Here is a 14,508-nt window from a genome sequence, read left to right on the forward strand (position 1 = left end):
AAAAAAATATAACCATGCTGCACTTAACAACATCTGCAGCCAGCCTTAGAGAACAAGTGCTCCAGACTCAAGCATACTAATGCAGTGATTGCGTGTGGGTGAAGTTTTAAAGATCTTTTTTAATAGCATTTCATATCCTAGAGTGCACCTGCTCTCTAATCTTGCCTTGTTGAACTCATTTTACACTATATTTATATTCCTATTTAATTTTTGTGCAGTCTATCAGCAGTTCCTTCTCTGTGTGTCACAGAGCAAATTAGTATGATTTAATCCACCATGTATCCAGTTTGGCTTCCACCAGTTTATTTTGAAATAGTGAACTAAAACTAATGTTATATCTCGATGACTTTATGACTTAATGACTTCTGAATATTTAAAGATTTAATATATTTCTCTAGTGTTTTTATTATTGTTATGTCATTGAACCACAACAATTCAAGAAGTATTCTGAAAGATTATGGAAAAAAGACCACTTGGTACTAGCTAAACCCTACTCAATCAGAGTTTTTATACCATTCCCTGCATAACTAATTGATTTATTATCTTTTGATTTAAAAAACGTAAAATGATATTTTAGTATTTTAATATATTCATATTCTACGTGTTTACACCACCTGTCTTCCAGATTTCAATTGATTTCTTTCCTAGCTTGGTGCCTATACAAATCATAGCCACATTTCCAAAATGTCTAAATATCTTGCTGTGGAAAAGAGGTGATATAGTATTCTAGGAAGACACACTGCACTCATAATTACATGGAGAAATCCAACTTGCTGGTTTTGCTCCATAAAAAAGGACACATATGTATAAATGTACCCAGCAATTTCAAACAAGTTCCTTAAAAGCACTAATCACTGCAGTCTTTTTACTTGTACTGTACATAAATATTCTCAAATCATTACATCTGCAAATATAAATATAAGGCAATCACATAGGAAATTGTTTTTTTTAATAACTCTGACATTTCTTTAATTATTCCAGGAAACATTTTTTTTCATTTCTTTTAATTGCAAGCTGGATGAAGCCTTAGGGATTTTATGCCTAATAAATTGTAACAAATTTAAATTTTAGGCCTATATATGTTTTTAGGGAAACAACAACGAATGGATCTACTAACTACACCATACAGATGACTTTCTGTAGGTCATAAGGGGGGAAAGATTATGGGCATGATTAAGCCAAAGTATTCCTGCCAACCTAGCAGTTCGAAAGCACGTCAAAGTGCAAGTAGATAAATAGGTATTGCTCCGGCAGGAAGGTAAACGGCGTTTCCGTGTGCTGCTCTGGTTCGCCAGAAGCCGCTTAGTCATGCTGGCCACATGACCTGGAAGCTGTACGCCAGCTCCCTCAGCCAATAAAGCGAGATGAGCGCTGCAACCCCAGAGTCGGACACGACTGGACCTAATGGTCAGGGGTCACTTTACCTTTACCTTTAAGCCAAAGTGTAGTACACTAAAATCCTATTGATATAAAATATCAATAGAATTAGCTTCATTCTGCCAAAGAACTTGTATATGCATAGATCTGAATGACAAATTAAGAATAAAGCTTAAGAACAAGCTATTAAAATGAATAAAAAAGAACTAGTGAGTTCACATACTGCAATACAAGGCTCATGAGATAACAACAGTCAATACTAGAAAGTGCTTTCCTTAATTCCTGACTAATAAGTTACCATTGAACATATAACAATGTGATTTATGTTAAAAACAACAACATGAGTGCAGTTAGGCCTAAGCATAGATAGATGAGGACCGTCAGCATACAGCCTTATTTTCCTTCCACTTTAGCTTGCTACTAACAATGGATGAATAGGGAATTCTGTCAGCTTGAATGAGATATTAGTCAGCCATTATGAGCAGCATAAAAGAACACTACAAAAAGGTAAATTTACCCACCTATCATCAAGCTGTAATTATTGTGCATCTACAACATATTTCCAGGAATGAATGCCCATTCTTCTAATACCACTTTGGGAATTTTGTGCATGTGTGGGAGAAGGCAATGCTTTGCTTAGGCAAATATTTTTATTTTTATTTTTAAATAAAGCAGGTCACTAGATTTGCATTTTTATAAAATATAATTATTCTCCCATGAGTATTAGTTGGAAATCACCTGTAAGTTTTTTTTGTGTTTTTTTTAAAGATCTGATTGATTTGTCTGAATCTTGTTAAAATTAGTGCCTGGGGTTAATCTGGACTCTGCCAGAACTGCAGAACTATCAGCTACAGCAAATTTCAAGCTCATAGTAGAGAAGCCATGAAGGATCAAAATGGATGAAACATACAACTCTCTGTCATTTCGGCTTGGAACTTTCTGCTGAATTTAACTGAGTGCTATGTAAGACCTTGGCATCCTGGATAATAAGATTAGAAGGAAGCATCATGCTGTCAGCATAATGAGAAGCTACCAACATGTAGACAACTGTCATGGTACCAAAATAAATGTGAGACTATAACATGTTTTGGAAAGGCAGTGCTGGAGTGAACCCAAGTGCTCTGTGCAAAGAACTGCTGATAAACAAGAGTCCAGATCGATTCATAGTTTATGGTAATTCATAGTTTATGTTTTATGTGAGTTAACCCACATAAGTAATGCAATCAAAAGGTGGAAGTCCTTTCTCCAGTCTAGTTTCTGATCAATGTAAAAAGTGCAAGGAGCATCATTTCTTCTACCTCCACCAATGCCTGATGTTTTTCCAGCTCTTGTTTCAACTAGCTGAAAACAACAAGATCTGGCCTACTATGAACTTTATTCCAAAATGCTTAGGTGTTAGAGAACTTAGAACTTCTGTATTGCAACTAGCTGAGCTGCAGGAAGTTAGGAGGAGACTTCATTAACCTATGTTACTTCCTCTGATTTATCACTTCGTCAGTACTATGATTAGTTTAGGACATTATTAAAAACAAACATTCTATTATGTTTCTAAAAGCATAGAAATTAATATGCTTTTTAAAGTGGCTTTATTCTCTGCCAATTTCTGATATCATGATCTTGCATGAATGAAGCATTGTGTCTTAAACGAAGCACTGCGCAGGGGAGTTCTGCTGCCAGCCCTGCCAGTGGGTGCCCCAGTGTGCCCACCCAAAAAGCAGATACTGCTGACAGTATCCCTGAAGACACCTTTGATATGTGGCAATTGGGGTGTGGGGAATGATCCTGCACTGGAACTGTTGACTCAGGCAGCACTGATCCTGGGAGCAGGCATAGATCTTACATCACTTCAATACATATTATGCTGTTGAATTTACTTTAATACTGCCAGTGATTTCAACTGTGCACAATTATTTTCAACATACTCGACAAAAAAATTCCACTCCTCCTTAAATACCTGTTCTTCTACAGGGATAGTATTTCTTAAAAAAATCTTCTTTATCAATATATATTTCATTATCAGCAAGCTGTATTTTAGGATAGCCCGTCAGATAATCAATCGTATGATTTCACATTAACCCTTTGAACCCAAAAGCCTCTCAGAGGATAAAAGTTTAGTAGTAAATGAACCTGCATGGTTTTGAATTATTTTACATTTAAAATTTGGAATTCTTATTTTCACCCATCATTAACCTAATTGAACTCATTTAAACATGCAGATTGTGGCAGTGAACTTTCATGTTTGCAGATACTCTTTACTGCTTACTGTATCTTCTAAGTTTCTTTGTTTTGAGCATTCATTAGTTTGAAAAGTTTAAATAAGATAAATTTGATTATAGTGTTTACATTATAATTCAGACAGATAATTATAATTATTTCTGAATTTGAATATTTAAAGGGAAATAGGAGGTTCGTTGTTCTTGGATACTTCTCAATTACTTTTGAAAACACTGATTTCTTTTGTCTACCACATTAAAAAAATTGCAACCAGAAAAGTAAACTTCATGGGGAGTCATAATACAAAGCTCAGTATTATTGATTTTGTTTCAGTTTTCCTATTGATGCCATCTTAAGCATTGGCCCCATAAGAGGCATTTATACAATTTTGAATAATTGCATTGTTTAACTTTCCTATAGCACCATGAAATCAAAGTGCTACTAGAGCTTACATGGCTATAAATGTACACTGGGTGTGATTAGATTATTGACAGTTTTATAGGACAGATGCTCTTTAATCACAATTAAGAGTTCACTTTAAGGGGCCAGGGAGCATGTAGAACTTGAATAATTCATTTTTATGTATGCTGATCTTTCAGCTTTGCAATGACCATTCCTCCACTCAAGGCAAACTGTTTTTAGTAGATTAAGCTTGTGCTGTAGCCAGTCAATTGACATGGTTCCAGCTGTTGCTAACTGAGCTTATCCAGGCTTTCCTTGTAACCACCAAATGGTTTGTGAAATTATCACATCCTACTTTTAAATGTTCCTAGCTACTAAACTGTATGTTGTTGTTTTTTCTACTTTGTGGGCTTTTCTACCTTTATTAACTGTAACGGAAAATCCCAGGTGTGGAACTGCCCAGGCACCTGGCCCTTGGGGATAAGCCCACTGGTTTCTGTGGAGTTAAATAAAAGAAGTCCAGCCACTGGAGCAAGGACAAGACAGAGTTTATTGCGCAATAGGTTACAGTCAAACTGCACACCCAGAGCAGCGTTACAAGAACTTTTAAAAACTCCTACCATATCCCAGAATACAGTTTGGAAACCTCACTACTACATCACTAAAACATCATCACTACATCACGAAAGGGGAGGGTTACACATGATTAACATATAGGGAAAAAAAGATTAACATATGGGGAAAACAGAGCAATATCAGGAAGATAGCCCTGAGCAAATGTGAATGGATGTTAAGTATTGGCAAGGATACCTTGAGCACTTATCTGGGAGAGAACAATGGGATTCCAGTTAAGGGATATTAGCCCAGTGGCTTCCTGAAGCACCCAGAGATTACCTGCTGAGGCATTTCCCTGTGTACGAGGTCTCTCGCCTACTGGATCATGGCAGAGAGATGGGTCCCCTTAAGGGCATCACTCCATACCCCAAATGAGTTTACTTGGGAGGAGACTTTGCTTAGGTGACCCCCCCCCCGAGATGGGTCCCCTTAAGGGCATCACCCCATACCCCAAATGAGTTAATTTCCGTAACATTAGCTGAAACCAGAACACTATATGAATAGGTACCAAACTGAGACAGCACATCTGCAAAATAGTTTTCAAAAAAAAAGATCAAACTATTGATTTATGCCAAACACACTTCCTTGCATTTTGGAAGTTGCAGCTACTAAGCAGCTCTGTCTCGCACCTAGGCTATGCTCTGCATATCATCACCGTGCCAACTTGCTAAGCTAGAGTTTGCGGAAGCACAATAAAGGAAGCAGATCAACACATACACTAGCTGTTTTCTGTAACAGGATTTAAATCTGCTCTCACTGCTACAGGACTATGGAGATAAGTAAATGCCTTTCTTTCCACAAGACCCCTTTCCACACAACCACCATAAGTATTTGAAGTTAGTCACTCCTTATGTCTGTTCAGAACAAAAGCACTAAGTTAATCAACAGCTATTTGCATACAGCACTCCTTTTGTGCTCAGTACTTTTGCAATGGCAGTGGTGGTCAAGATCAACCTGAAAGCACCAACTTCCACTTTTCATTCTGCCCCAACGGCTGGGAAGCATGAGCTTCTCCATAAGAAGTGTTTGGTTTTCATATTCACAAGATCTGAGGAATGTTATATTAAACTGTGTAATATATAGGATCATAGGAGCCATGGGGGCTTTGGCCCCCACAGTAAAATCTTTAAAGGGGCTGGGCATTCCCATTCAAATGGTGTGCGTGTGCACTGTGTTATGTGTTTGATGCGGGTGGCACTGTGGTCTAAACAGGTTGGTGGAAGGTCGGCAGTTCAAATACACGTAATGGGGTGAGCTCCGGTTGCTCTGTCCCAGCTTCTGCCAACCTAGCAGTTCAAAATAGGTACCACTGCAACGGGAAGGTAAACGCTGTTTCTGTGCACTCTGGTTTCTGTTACGGTGTTCCATTGCACCAGAAGCGGTTTAGTCATGCTGTCCACATGACCCAGAAAGCTGTCTGTGAACAAAAACCTGCTCCCTCGGCCTGAAGCGAGATGAGTGCCGCAACCCCCTAGTTGCCTTTGACTGGACTTAACCGTCCAGGGGTCCTTTACCCTTCCCCCCTCTTTTATGTGTTTGATTATGTGGGGCAGGGCTTACCTGGGCACCCACAATATTTTATTCAAGTTGGCACTCCTGCATAGGATGGTCCAAGTAAAATGGTCCTCATTTGCCAAGTGGTAGGGTGAATCAAGTGCATTGGTATGTTACCATGGTCTCCTGTATAGTGGCTTACCAAGTCATTTCCCTTGTTTTGGATGGATATATATATAAGCATCAATTACAGCCATGGATATAAGCCGTATTTCGAAAAAGGCATTTGATACTGTGTGGATTTTTAAATTTTTATCTTAGGCACTTTTCAACAAAATACCGAGACATTAACATTAATGTAAAAACAAATTTAGAGCAGGCTTCCAAACTTGTGTGACAAGGCTTTCTTCTTCTGCTAAATATCCCTGAACCAGTGAACAGTCATTTGTGGCACAAACAATGAGAATTCTGGAATTGGTGATGTTATAGATCAATATTATTCTTTGAGACATTGTTTTAAATATATTGACCATGGCTGGTGTCCCTTACTTCTGTATCCACAATATCCTTTACTTCTGCACCTACAATATCATGTCAAATTGCTTTGTGACTAAACAGAGGTAAAGAGAGGTCTACAAATGCTGTAAATGAGCAAACAAACATACATCTTAACACTGTAACTAAGTTGTCTTTTGTATTATACTAGTAGGTCCCAAAAGAACTATCTAATAGTGGTACTATTTTGACAAAAGATTTACAAGAACATGAGCCAAACGTTTATACCAACTTTTGAGTGAACAGGGTGAATGCCTATATTCCACAGTGTCTGACAATCGGTCGTGCTGGTTGGGACTGATGTGAGTCTGAGTCTAACAACATGTAGAGGGGTCACAGGTTAACCAGCCTTGATTTACAGCATTAGGTGAGTATTACAGCTTGGAGGATTAATATAATGTAATGTAATAAAGTGCGTCTCTCTGTGTGTACACATACATATTTATACAAACACACACCACAAGGTGCTTGAAATACAAGAAGAAAATACTAATAAAAATGACAAAGTTTTCACTCCTAGGCATTGTTCTTTTCTGATCAATACTGCAGCAAGGTATTTTGGGCTACAGAATCTTGCAAACAAATCAGTTAGTATACCCCCAAAAGATTATTTGTTAACTTCTAAGAAATAGTAACAAATAAGCTGCTTTTCTAAACTATAGGCATGATGTTGAAAACCAATCACAATAACTAGCTGTCCTATTCAACTTGTTAAGAAAGACCACCATTTCATAGCCCATGTTAGGAAGACTCCAGTAAACATTCTGAACAAGAACTATATTTAGTGTTCATATGGTAAAGATATACATGTTGAACCTGAATATATATAGTAGACATAGTCTCAGTATAAATGCCATCAAGAAACCCTATTTTGGCATAAATTATTGCCAAAATTCAAGTAAGGGATTAAGAATCCTGCTGGATACCAATCCAGGTTTACTAATCTGCAACGATGTTAGGTTTCTTAAAAATGGGAAGAATTTACAAATAAAAAATTCAAATAATTAATCATACCTCCCTTTGGAACAGAAGCAATATTTATTTTATGCATACACTACAAACATCAAAGGCATAAATATGTTACTTACAATGTATTTCTAGAACTTGCATTGCTATCTGGGGTGTAGAGTTCAAAGATTCGTGATCTACTCTGCAACTTACGACTGCGCCATCATCGCTGCGATCTGCTTTGAAATTCATTGTGCTGCTGACAGTAAACGTTTTCCGATTTGCATCCTCTTCTTTTAAATATTTAACATCTGCAAAAATAAAGTTTGCTCTAGTTTAGCACCATGGTTTGGTATAATAAAGGGGGAAAGAAGACTACAATACATGAAACCATTTTAAATAGCAAATGATAAATGCACCTTTCATCATGTTTGCTCACTCTTTGAAAGCAAACAAAGTTCTATTTCCAGGCATTCCATTATTTGTCTTACAAAACTACCAGTGCTGTCATTCCCAAATGTACACAGACACAGATGGGAAAAGCAATTTCAATATCAACCAAAAGGCAGAACTGTCAGAATAGGATTCTACTCCTCATTATCTCTGATATAACTAGATTACAATCCAAATAGTCTTCCCCTGAAGCCCATTAAAGAAACATAATATCTCTTCCCCCACCTTTAAATCACCTGATTAGGCTTTTTTGTTCCTTCTTTTGTGAAAGCTTAGTCCAAAAAAAACAATACTTTAAAGAGAAATCAAAGGTACTGTATGTGTCTAAAATATGTTTCTAAAATATAAGTTTGCTAAACAAAATGCTGACAATTATTTGCTTCATCTTTGTTACTAAAAGGTTTTGCAAAACAGATGGTAAAGTGACAAATAATTAATGATCATTTTTCTCTTCAGTTCAGTCTTGTTTAGTGTTGACATAACCACCATCCATGCAAAAACAAAACAAAAAACCCAACCCCTTCCATAATGTGCTTTGCAGGCCATGAAAGAAGGGAGTAGGGGCAGGGGTGTAGCAAGGTAAATTGGTACCTGGGGGCAAAAAAAAAATTTAGCACCGCCCCCCACGAGGCATGGGAAGGTCAGGTGGTACCCGGTGTGGAAAATTTCTTGTCAACCCCCCCATTGATTCCCCCCCCCCACAAAAATGGTTTTACATTATTTCGAATTTTCTTACAAAGGGATAATAGCAAGTAATAATTAAAAAAAGCTTTTATTTATATCCCATGCTCGCCGACCAAAGTCGGGCTCAGGGTTGCAAACATCAGATACATAACATTGGTATAAAATCAAACAATAATTAAATTACCTCCTAAAAACATCTCAAAATCAAATTAAAGTCTAATTAGATGGCTTTCCACAGGGTTAGGGTTGGGAACAGTAAGTGTTCTCTGAACTGAAATTCCAGCCTTCATGACATAGGAAAACAGCCAAGTGAACAGCTATTTTGGTGGAGGAGGGTCAAGATATTAACCGATATGCATGAAATTTCATATATAGCTATAGTAAGCTAAGACCTTTGGAGAAGGCATTTTCAAAAAAAAATATTCCTTCATAATTTGTCACCCCCTCCATTATGGAACACGGGGCGGCCCACCCCCACCCCCCTTGCTACGCCCCTGAGTAGGGGTGAGTTTTGAGGTGAGGTGCATAAAACTCTGGCAAATAAATAGGGCAACCAATTGGCAAGCAGGCTGGGCAGATCATCACTTGAAGCCTCAAAAATTGATAGGCCTCCACAGTATGAAAAAGAAGAGGTCTCCAGTACCTATAGGCATCCTGTCTTCATATTGATAAATCAAGAAAAAAATGTACAGTACTTAACTTTTCTAAAGGGATCGATCACCTCACAGTTTAAACTAGCCCACTGAAATCAGCAGTGTGAGCTTTTCAGATTATGGACTTGGAGTATGAAGTAAACCATGTCCTTCCTGCTTCTTCAAGAGTGCAGGTGTAACAATGTTGATTCTCATTTCCCCTCTTTCAATATGAAGCTGGAGGCCAGGGTGCCTTGAAACACAGTTGTTCCACAGCTGGTCAGCACAGAACACTTTAATAATCAATATTTTCCCCACTTTATCAGGGAGTCAATCCAAAAGGAAAGAGCAAATCATGAGAAAGGTTATCTCTGGTAGAAACACTGTAGATATTAAGGCAGTTTGACTGAAATTCTTTGTATAGTTGTGAAAGAAAGTCATCAAGGTGTTCTGTGTATCTTTAGATTGCAGTAACTGAAATGCCATGGGCACTTCAATGACACATATCTGTATTCTTAACTTAATTTTGGATATAAGTTTATATCACTCCCCCTCTGCCCAATTTGATGCTGGCACTCAATGACCTTTCAGCTATTTATAAAATTACTTGGTGCCTCTTGGATTTGGGTCATGCTCTTTATTCCAACAAAATGTCTAGCTGCAAAATGCACAAAACATAGATGGAAAACAGACATATACCCTGAATGAGTGGCGTGTTGTAGCCACAGGAGCTTTGGGGCCTTGCTGCCCCCAAGGTATTCTCCTTCACTTCAGTGGATTCACCTCACCTCATATACTGAACAATATACCTGCTGGCTCAACTGAAATGAATGAGGCAGCGGCTGTGTACTAGCACATCGCTGCGTTTGCAATACAACACAAGGGTGATAATGAATTTTGCAAAATGCAAAGGGAATACTTTATTCTCTATACAACTGATTTTTCTCTCTCTTCTGCTTAAGCAATGTTAGTTTATTCCATCTTGTAGCATTGTTTTGTCACAATGAAGGTCTCTAAAATGAGCTTAAGGAAATTCCTATTTAAATTGCATGTCTCCTATGTGGTTTCATTTTTATAAATTTTGCTATATCCTATTAGTGGAAGATGGGTTCATTGAAAAGTCAATGTTAACAATCTTACAATGTACATGGCATACTGTAGTCATGTGGGGAATGGTCAACCTTGGAGGAGATGGCAGAAAGCAGAGTGAGATGGTGGTTATAGACCAATCCTATGCGTGTTTACTTAGAACAGGGGTCAGCAAGGTTTATCTTGCCTGGGCTGGAGCGGTCCGGCGGAGATCCCTCCATGGGCTGGAACACGCGTGCCTGCGATTTTTGGCGTTTGCACAGATTCGATTTTTTACGCCACAGAAGTGAGTCCCCATGCTGTGCTGTGCAAGTTTAGCGCAGCACGTGAGCGGGCACCTCGGTTTGGGGGCGGCTTGTGGGCCAGTCAAACGACCTCCACAGGCCGCTTCCTGCCCATGGGCCTTAGGTTGCTGGCCCCTGACTTAGAATAAGTCCCATTTAAGGCCAAACCAGATGTGATGCTAAATTTATGAATTCAGTTAGCATGCACATTTTTAAAAATGTAAATGGCAGCAACAGGGGAGCCAGAGTAGCAATAGGATTGCAGGATATGGGCAGATAGAGTTTAACTCTTCCTCCTCTAATAAAACCTCTCCCATTCACACCAATGGGTAGCCTATTCAGTATGCAAATAGCAGCTGGTAGGGGGAGGTTTCACTGAGACAACAGCAGATGGCTGCTGCTTGATCTCCTTTGTTCTTTTTTGTTGTTGTTGTTTCCTAAGAAAAAGTGTGTTTTAAATTCATTCATGCAATTAATGTAGCATCATTCCCACAGGGCAATTCTCTGGGAATTTAGGAAGTAATATCACTATGCTTTTGGCTTCTTCTTCTTTTTAAAAAAAGACAAGAAAAAGAAAACACCTGTCATCATGTAAACCTTCCAGTTATTGAATTTCAACTAACCCAGCTTCCTAAAAAGCAACTGAAAATGCCTATACACATTTTGGGGGACCAGTAAAACATTAACTGTTATTCTGTACTACACCTTCAAGCACACACTTAGGCACAAATGCTTAGTATTGTATATTAGAAACTTGTTTTAAGTGTGGGACTTGGAACTCTACCTCATGTATTTCACTGAAATTAAGTCAGAAGTGCATGAGACATAACCCCTAACCCATGGGTAGGCAACCTAAGGCCCGGGGGCTGGATCCGGCCCAATTGCCTTCTAAATCCGGCCCGTGGATGGTCCGGGAATCAGAGTGTTTTGACATGAGTAGAATGTGTGCTTTTATTTAAAATGCACCTCTGGGTTATTTGTGGGGCATAGGAATTTGTTCATCCCCCCTATAGTCCACCCCCCCACAAGGTCTGAGGGACAATGGACTGCCCCCCCTGCTGAAAAAGTTTGCCTAACCTCTCACAACTTTCTCTCTCTCTCTCTCTCTCTCTCTCTCTCTCTCTCCACACACACACACACACACACTATTTATGTGATGCTGACACAACCCCTGCACTTACACTAGGCAATAGAATGAAAGAACAACATCCCTCTCTCTCTCTCCTCTTCCCCCCATTGTATTTTTCTCTGCTTATTTGTCTGTTTCGTAACACAAGAAAATCTTCAATAGAAACTAATTAAAAAGTACCGTATATACTTGAGTATAAGCCTAGTTTTTCGGCACATTTTTTGTGCTGAAAAAGTTGCCCTCGGCTTATATCTGAGCGAGGCGGGCGGTGGGGGCGACGAGAAAGAAGCCCTTTCTCTCCGCTCGTGCCGCCACCCGCTCTCCCCAGTCAACTATTCCTTAAGAAGTGTGAATGCAAACTTGGCAAAGGAGGAAGAGGAAGGGCTTCTTTCGGGCTGCTCGTTCCTCCTCCTCCTCCACAGCGGCAAAGGTGAACCGGCTTATACTTGAGTCAATAAGCTTTCCCAGGTTTCTGTAGGAAAATTAGGTGCCTCGGTTTATATTCGGGTCGGCTTATACTCGGGTATATACGGTACATGAAATGTGATGATGCACAAATGTTTTACATTTGAAGATACGTTGGACACGTTTTCATCAATTAATAACAATCTACAATATGCCTATGCTGACCAAACTGAAGATCAGAGTGAAAAATGCTTTTATTCATTATTATTTTTTACCTCTCTCTTGCCCAAACGTATACTTGGTTCTATGGCAAAACAATACAAATTGCAGAATGCGAATCTCTCCCTGCAGGTGCAGTTACAGCAATGCCATTGGCATTAGCACACCAAAAGCCTGTAACAATATATTATGTAGAACTCTTGAGTGACAAGCATATCATAAACCAAGAGGGAGCCCCACTGCAAAAGGCAGCTGCAATGTACTCCACTTATCAAACAATATGCTGGGAAATTGGCTGTGACCTATCTGTACTGTACATTGACAGTACAGGTTGTGAACCTATCTTCTGCAAGGTATCTGCATAGGTGGAAAATGTGTAGTATTCTGAGAGGAAAGTGATCCCTGGGAAGCAGAAGGAATGACTTATTGAGTTAATGTTCTGTAAGATGACAACACCCTGGGAACAGAGCTGTAGTCTACAATATCTTATAAGTGACTAAATTAAATGTGAGCATTACTACAACACAGGTGGGAATGGCAAAGGAACAAAAAGCCATTTTCACATATTTAGCTCATTATAGCACATGTATCAGAGATGTAACTCCTGTGGCATAAGTCATATAACCTGTTAAAATGAATTAACAAGTACGGTCTGTGGTCAACAGCAGTGTGTACTCAGTCTTTCCATTCTAAGCACCATTTACTAGCTTACTCCTTTCTTACAGCACATTATCTTTTTTTTCTGCTTATAAGAAACGATGCAAGGAAATGGAATGAAAAGGTGCAAATTTTTACATAAGGTCATGACAAAAAAGTAAATGATATTGCATTTTATGTTATCGGTTTATGATGTAAAGCAATCCCTACAGAATATCCACGAAAGAGGACGTGACAGTGTTGTCTTCCAGAAGTTAAAGGGCAGAACAGTTCAAACTATAGGAAGCCACTGTAAATTATGCTGGGATAAACTATGCTGGTGTAATTTACCCTTATTCCAAATTCTGTTCGGTTGGCTGAGCTGGCCAGAGCCTGGCAAACAAGCCTTTAAAATAGAATTTAGCTAACACCAGGGGTCGGCAAACTTACCGTGCCTCGGGCCAGTGTCTCCAGCACTGATCACGCGGTGGGCCAGCAGGCGTGGGAGCACACGCCCATACGCGTGCGCACATGCTATTTTCGACGCACTTCCAGGTCAGAGGAGCACCGGAAATAGCTTGTGCGCATGTGCACGGGCCTCCTCCAACCCGGATGTTCACCGGAAATAATGCTTGTGCATGCGCACAAGCTATTTCCGGTGCTCCTCCGACCCAGAAGTGGGCAGCTGTGCAGCGCAGCGCTGGTAAGAGCAGGCGGTGGCAGGGGTCACCGCAGGCCAGATAAATGAGTCCCTTGGGCCGTATCCAGCCCGCGGACCTTAGTTTGGAGACCTCTGGCTTACACAACCCTTTATGCCAGCATAACTTTTACTTGGTCGCTAAGTCAAGTGACTGAGCTGAAAGGGATTTGGAATAAGGGAAAATTTTATTTATTAATCTCATCCTGCCTAGTCCAATCAGTTTTAGGAGGATAGAGGTTCTAAAAAAGAAGAGCTGATGAACAAACAAAAAATCCCCATGATGTGATCTATGTTTTTCCAACGTACAGTCTGTAACACATCCCAAGGTATAAACTGTAAGATTGGCAAACTATTGATTCTGGATGGGGCTGTATGCCTTCTGAAGGTGCCGGTGCTTGGAAGTACTCCTAGATACATCTTTGAAGCTCAAGTCTCCTATGTGGCTAGGGCTGTCTTTTACCAGCTTTATTTGGTTCACCAGCTACAGCTGTTGCTGGACAGGGATAGCCTGACCACCATACTCAATGCATTGGTATCCTCATAGCTGGATTGGGTCTGCCCTTGGGCCTGGTTTGTGCCAGGTGGTGCAGAATGCAGTGGACAGCCTACTGGTCTGGGTAGATGGCAATAGCATGTGACATCACAGTTAAAACACCAGCTTTGGCTGCCCAT

At 39.6% G+C, this 14,508-nt stretch overlaps 1 protein-coding gene across 1 annotated transcript in view; it reads right to left on the reverse strand.

Annotated features, from left to right (window-relative positions):
* Positions 1-14,508, reverse strand: part of CADM2 (cell adhesion molecule 2) — a 382,977-nt gene that overhangs the window by 99,598 nt on the left and 268,871 nt on the right. Inside the window, 1 exon segment of the mRNA XM_033146823.1 lies at positions 7,746-7,916. Coding sequence (XP_033002714.1) covers positions 7,746-7,916 — 171 coding nt within the window.

The sequence above is a fragment of the Lacerta agilis genome, chromosome 4, assembly GCF_009819535.1.
Source record: "Lacerta agilis isolate rLacAgi1 chromosome 4, rLacAgi1.pri, whole genome shotgun sequence".
In the NCBI taxonomy this organism is placed as follows: Eukaryota; Metazoa; Chordata; class Lepidosauria; order Squamata; family Lacertidae; genus Lacerta; species Lacerta agilis.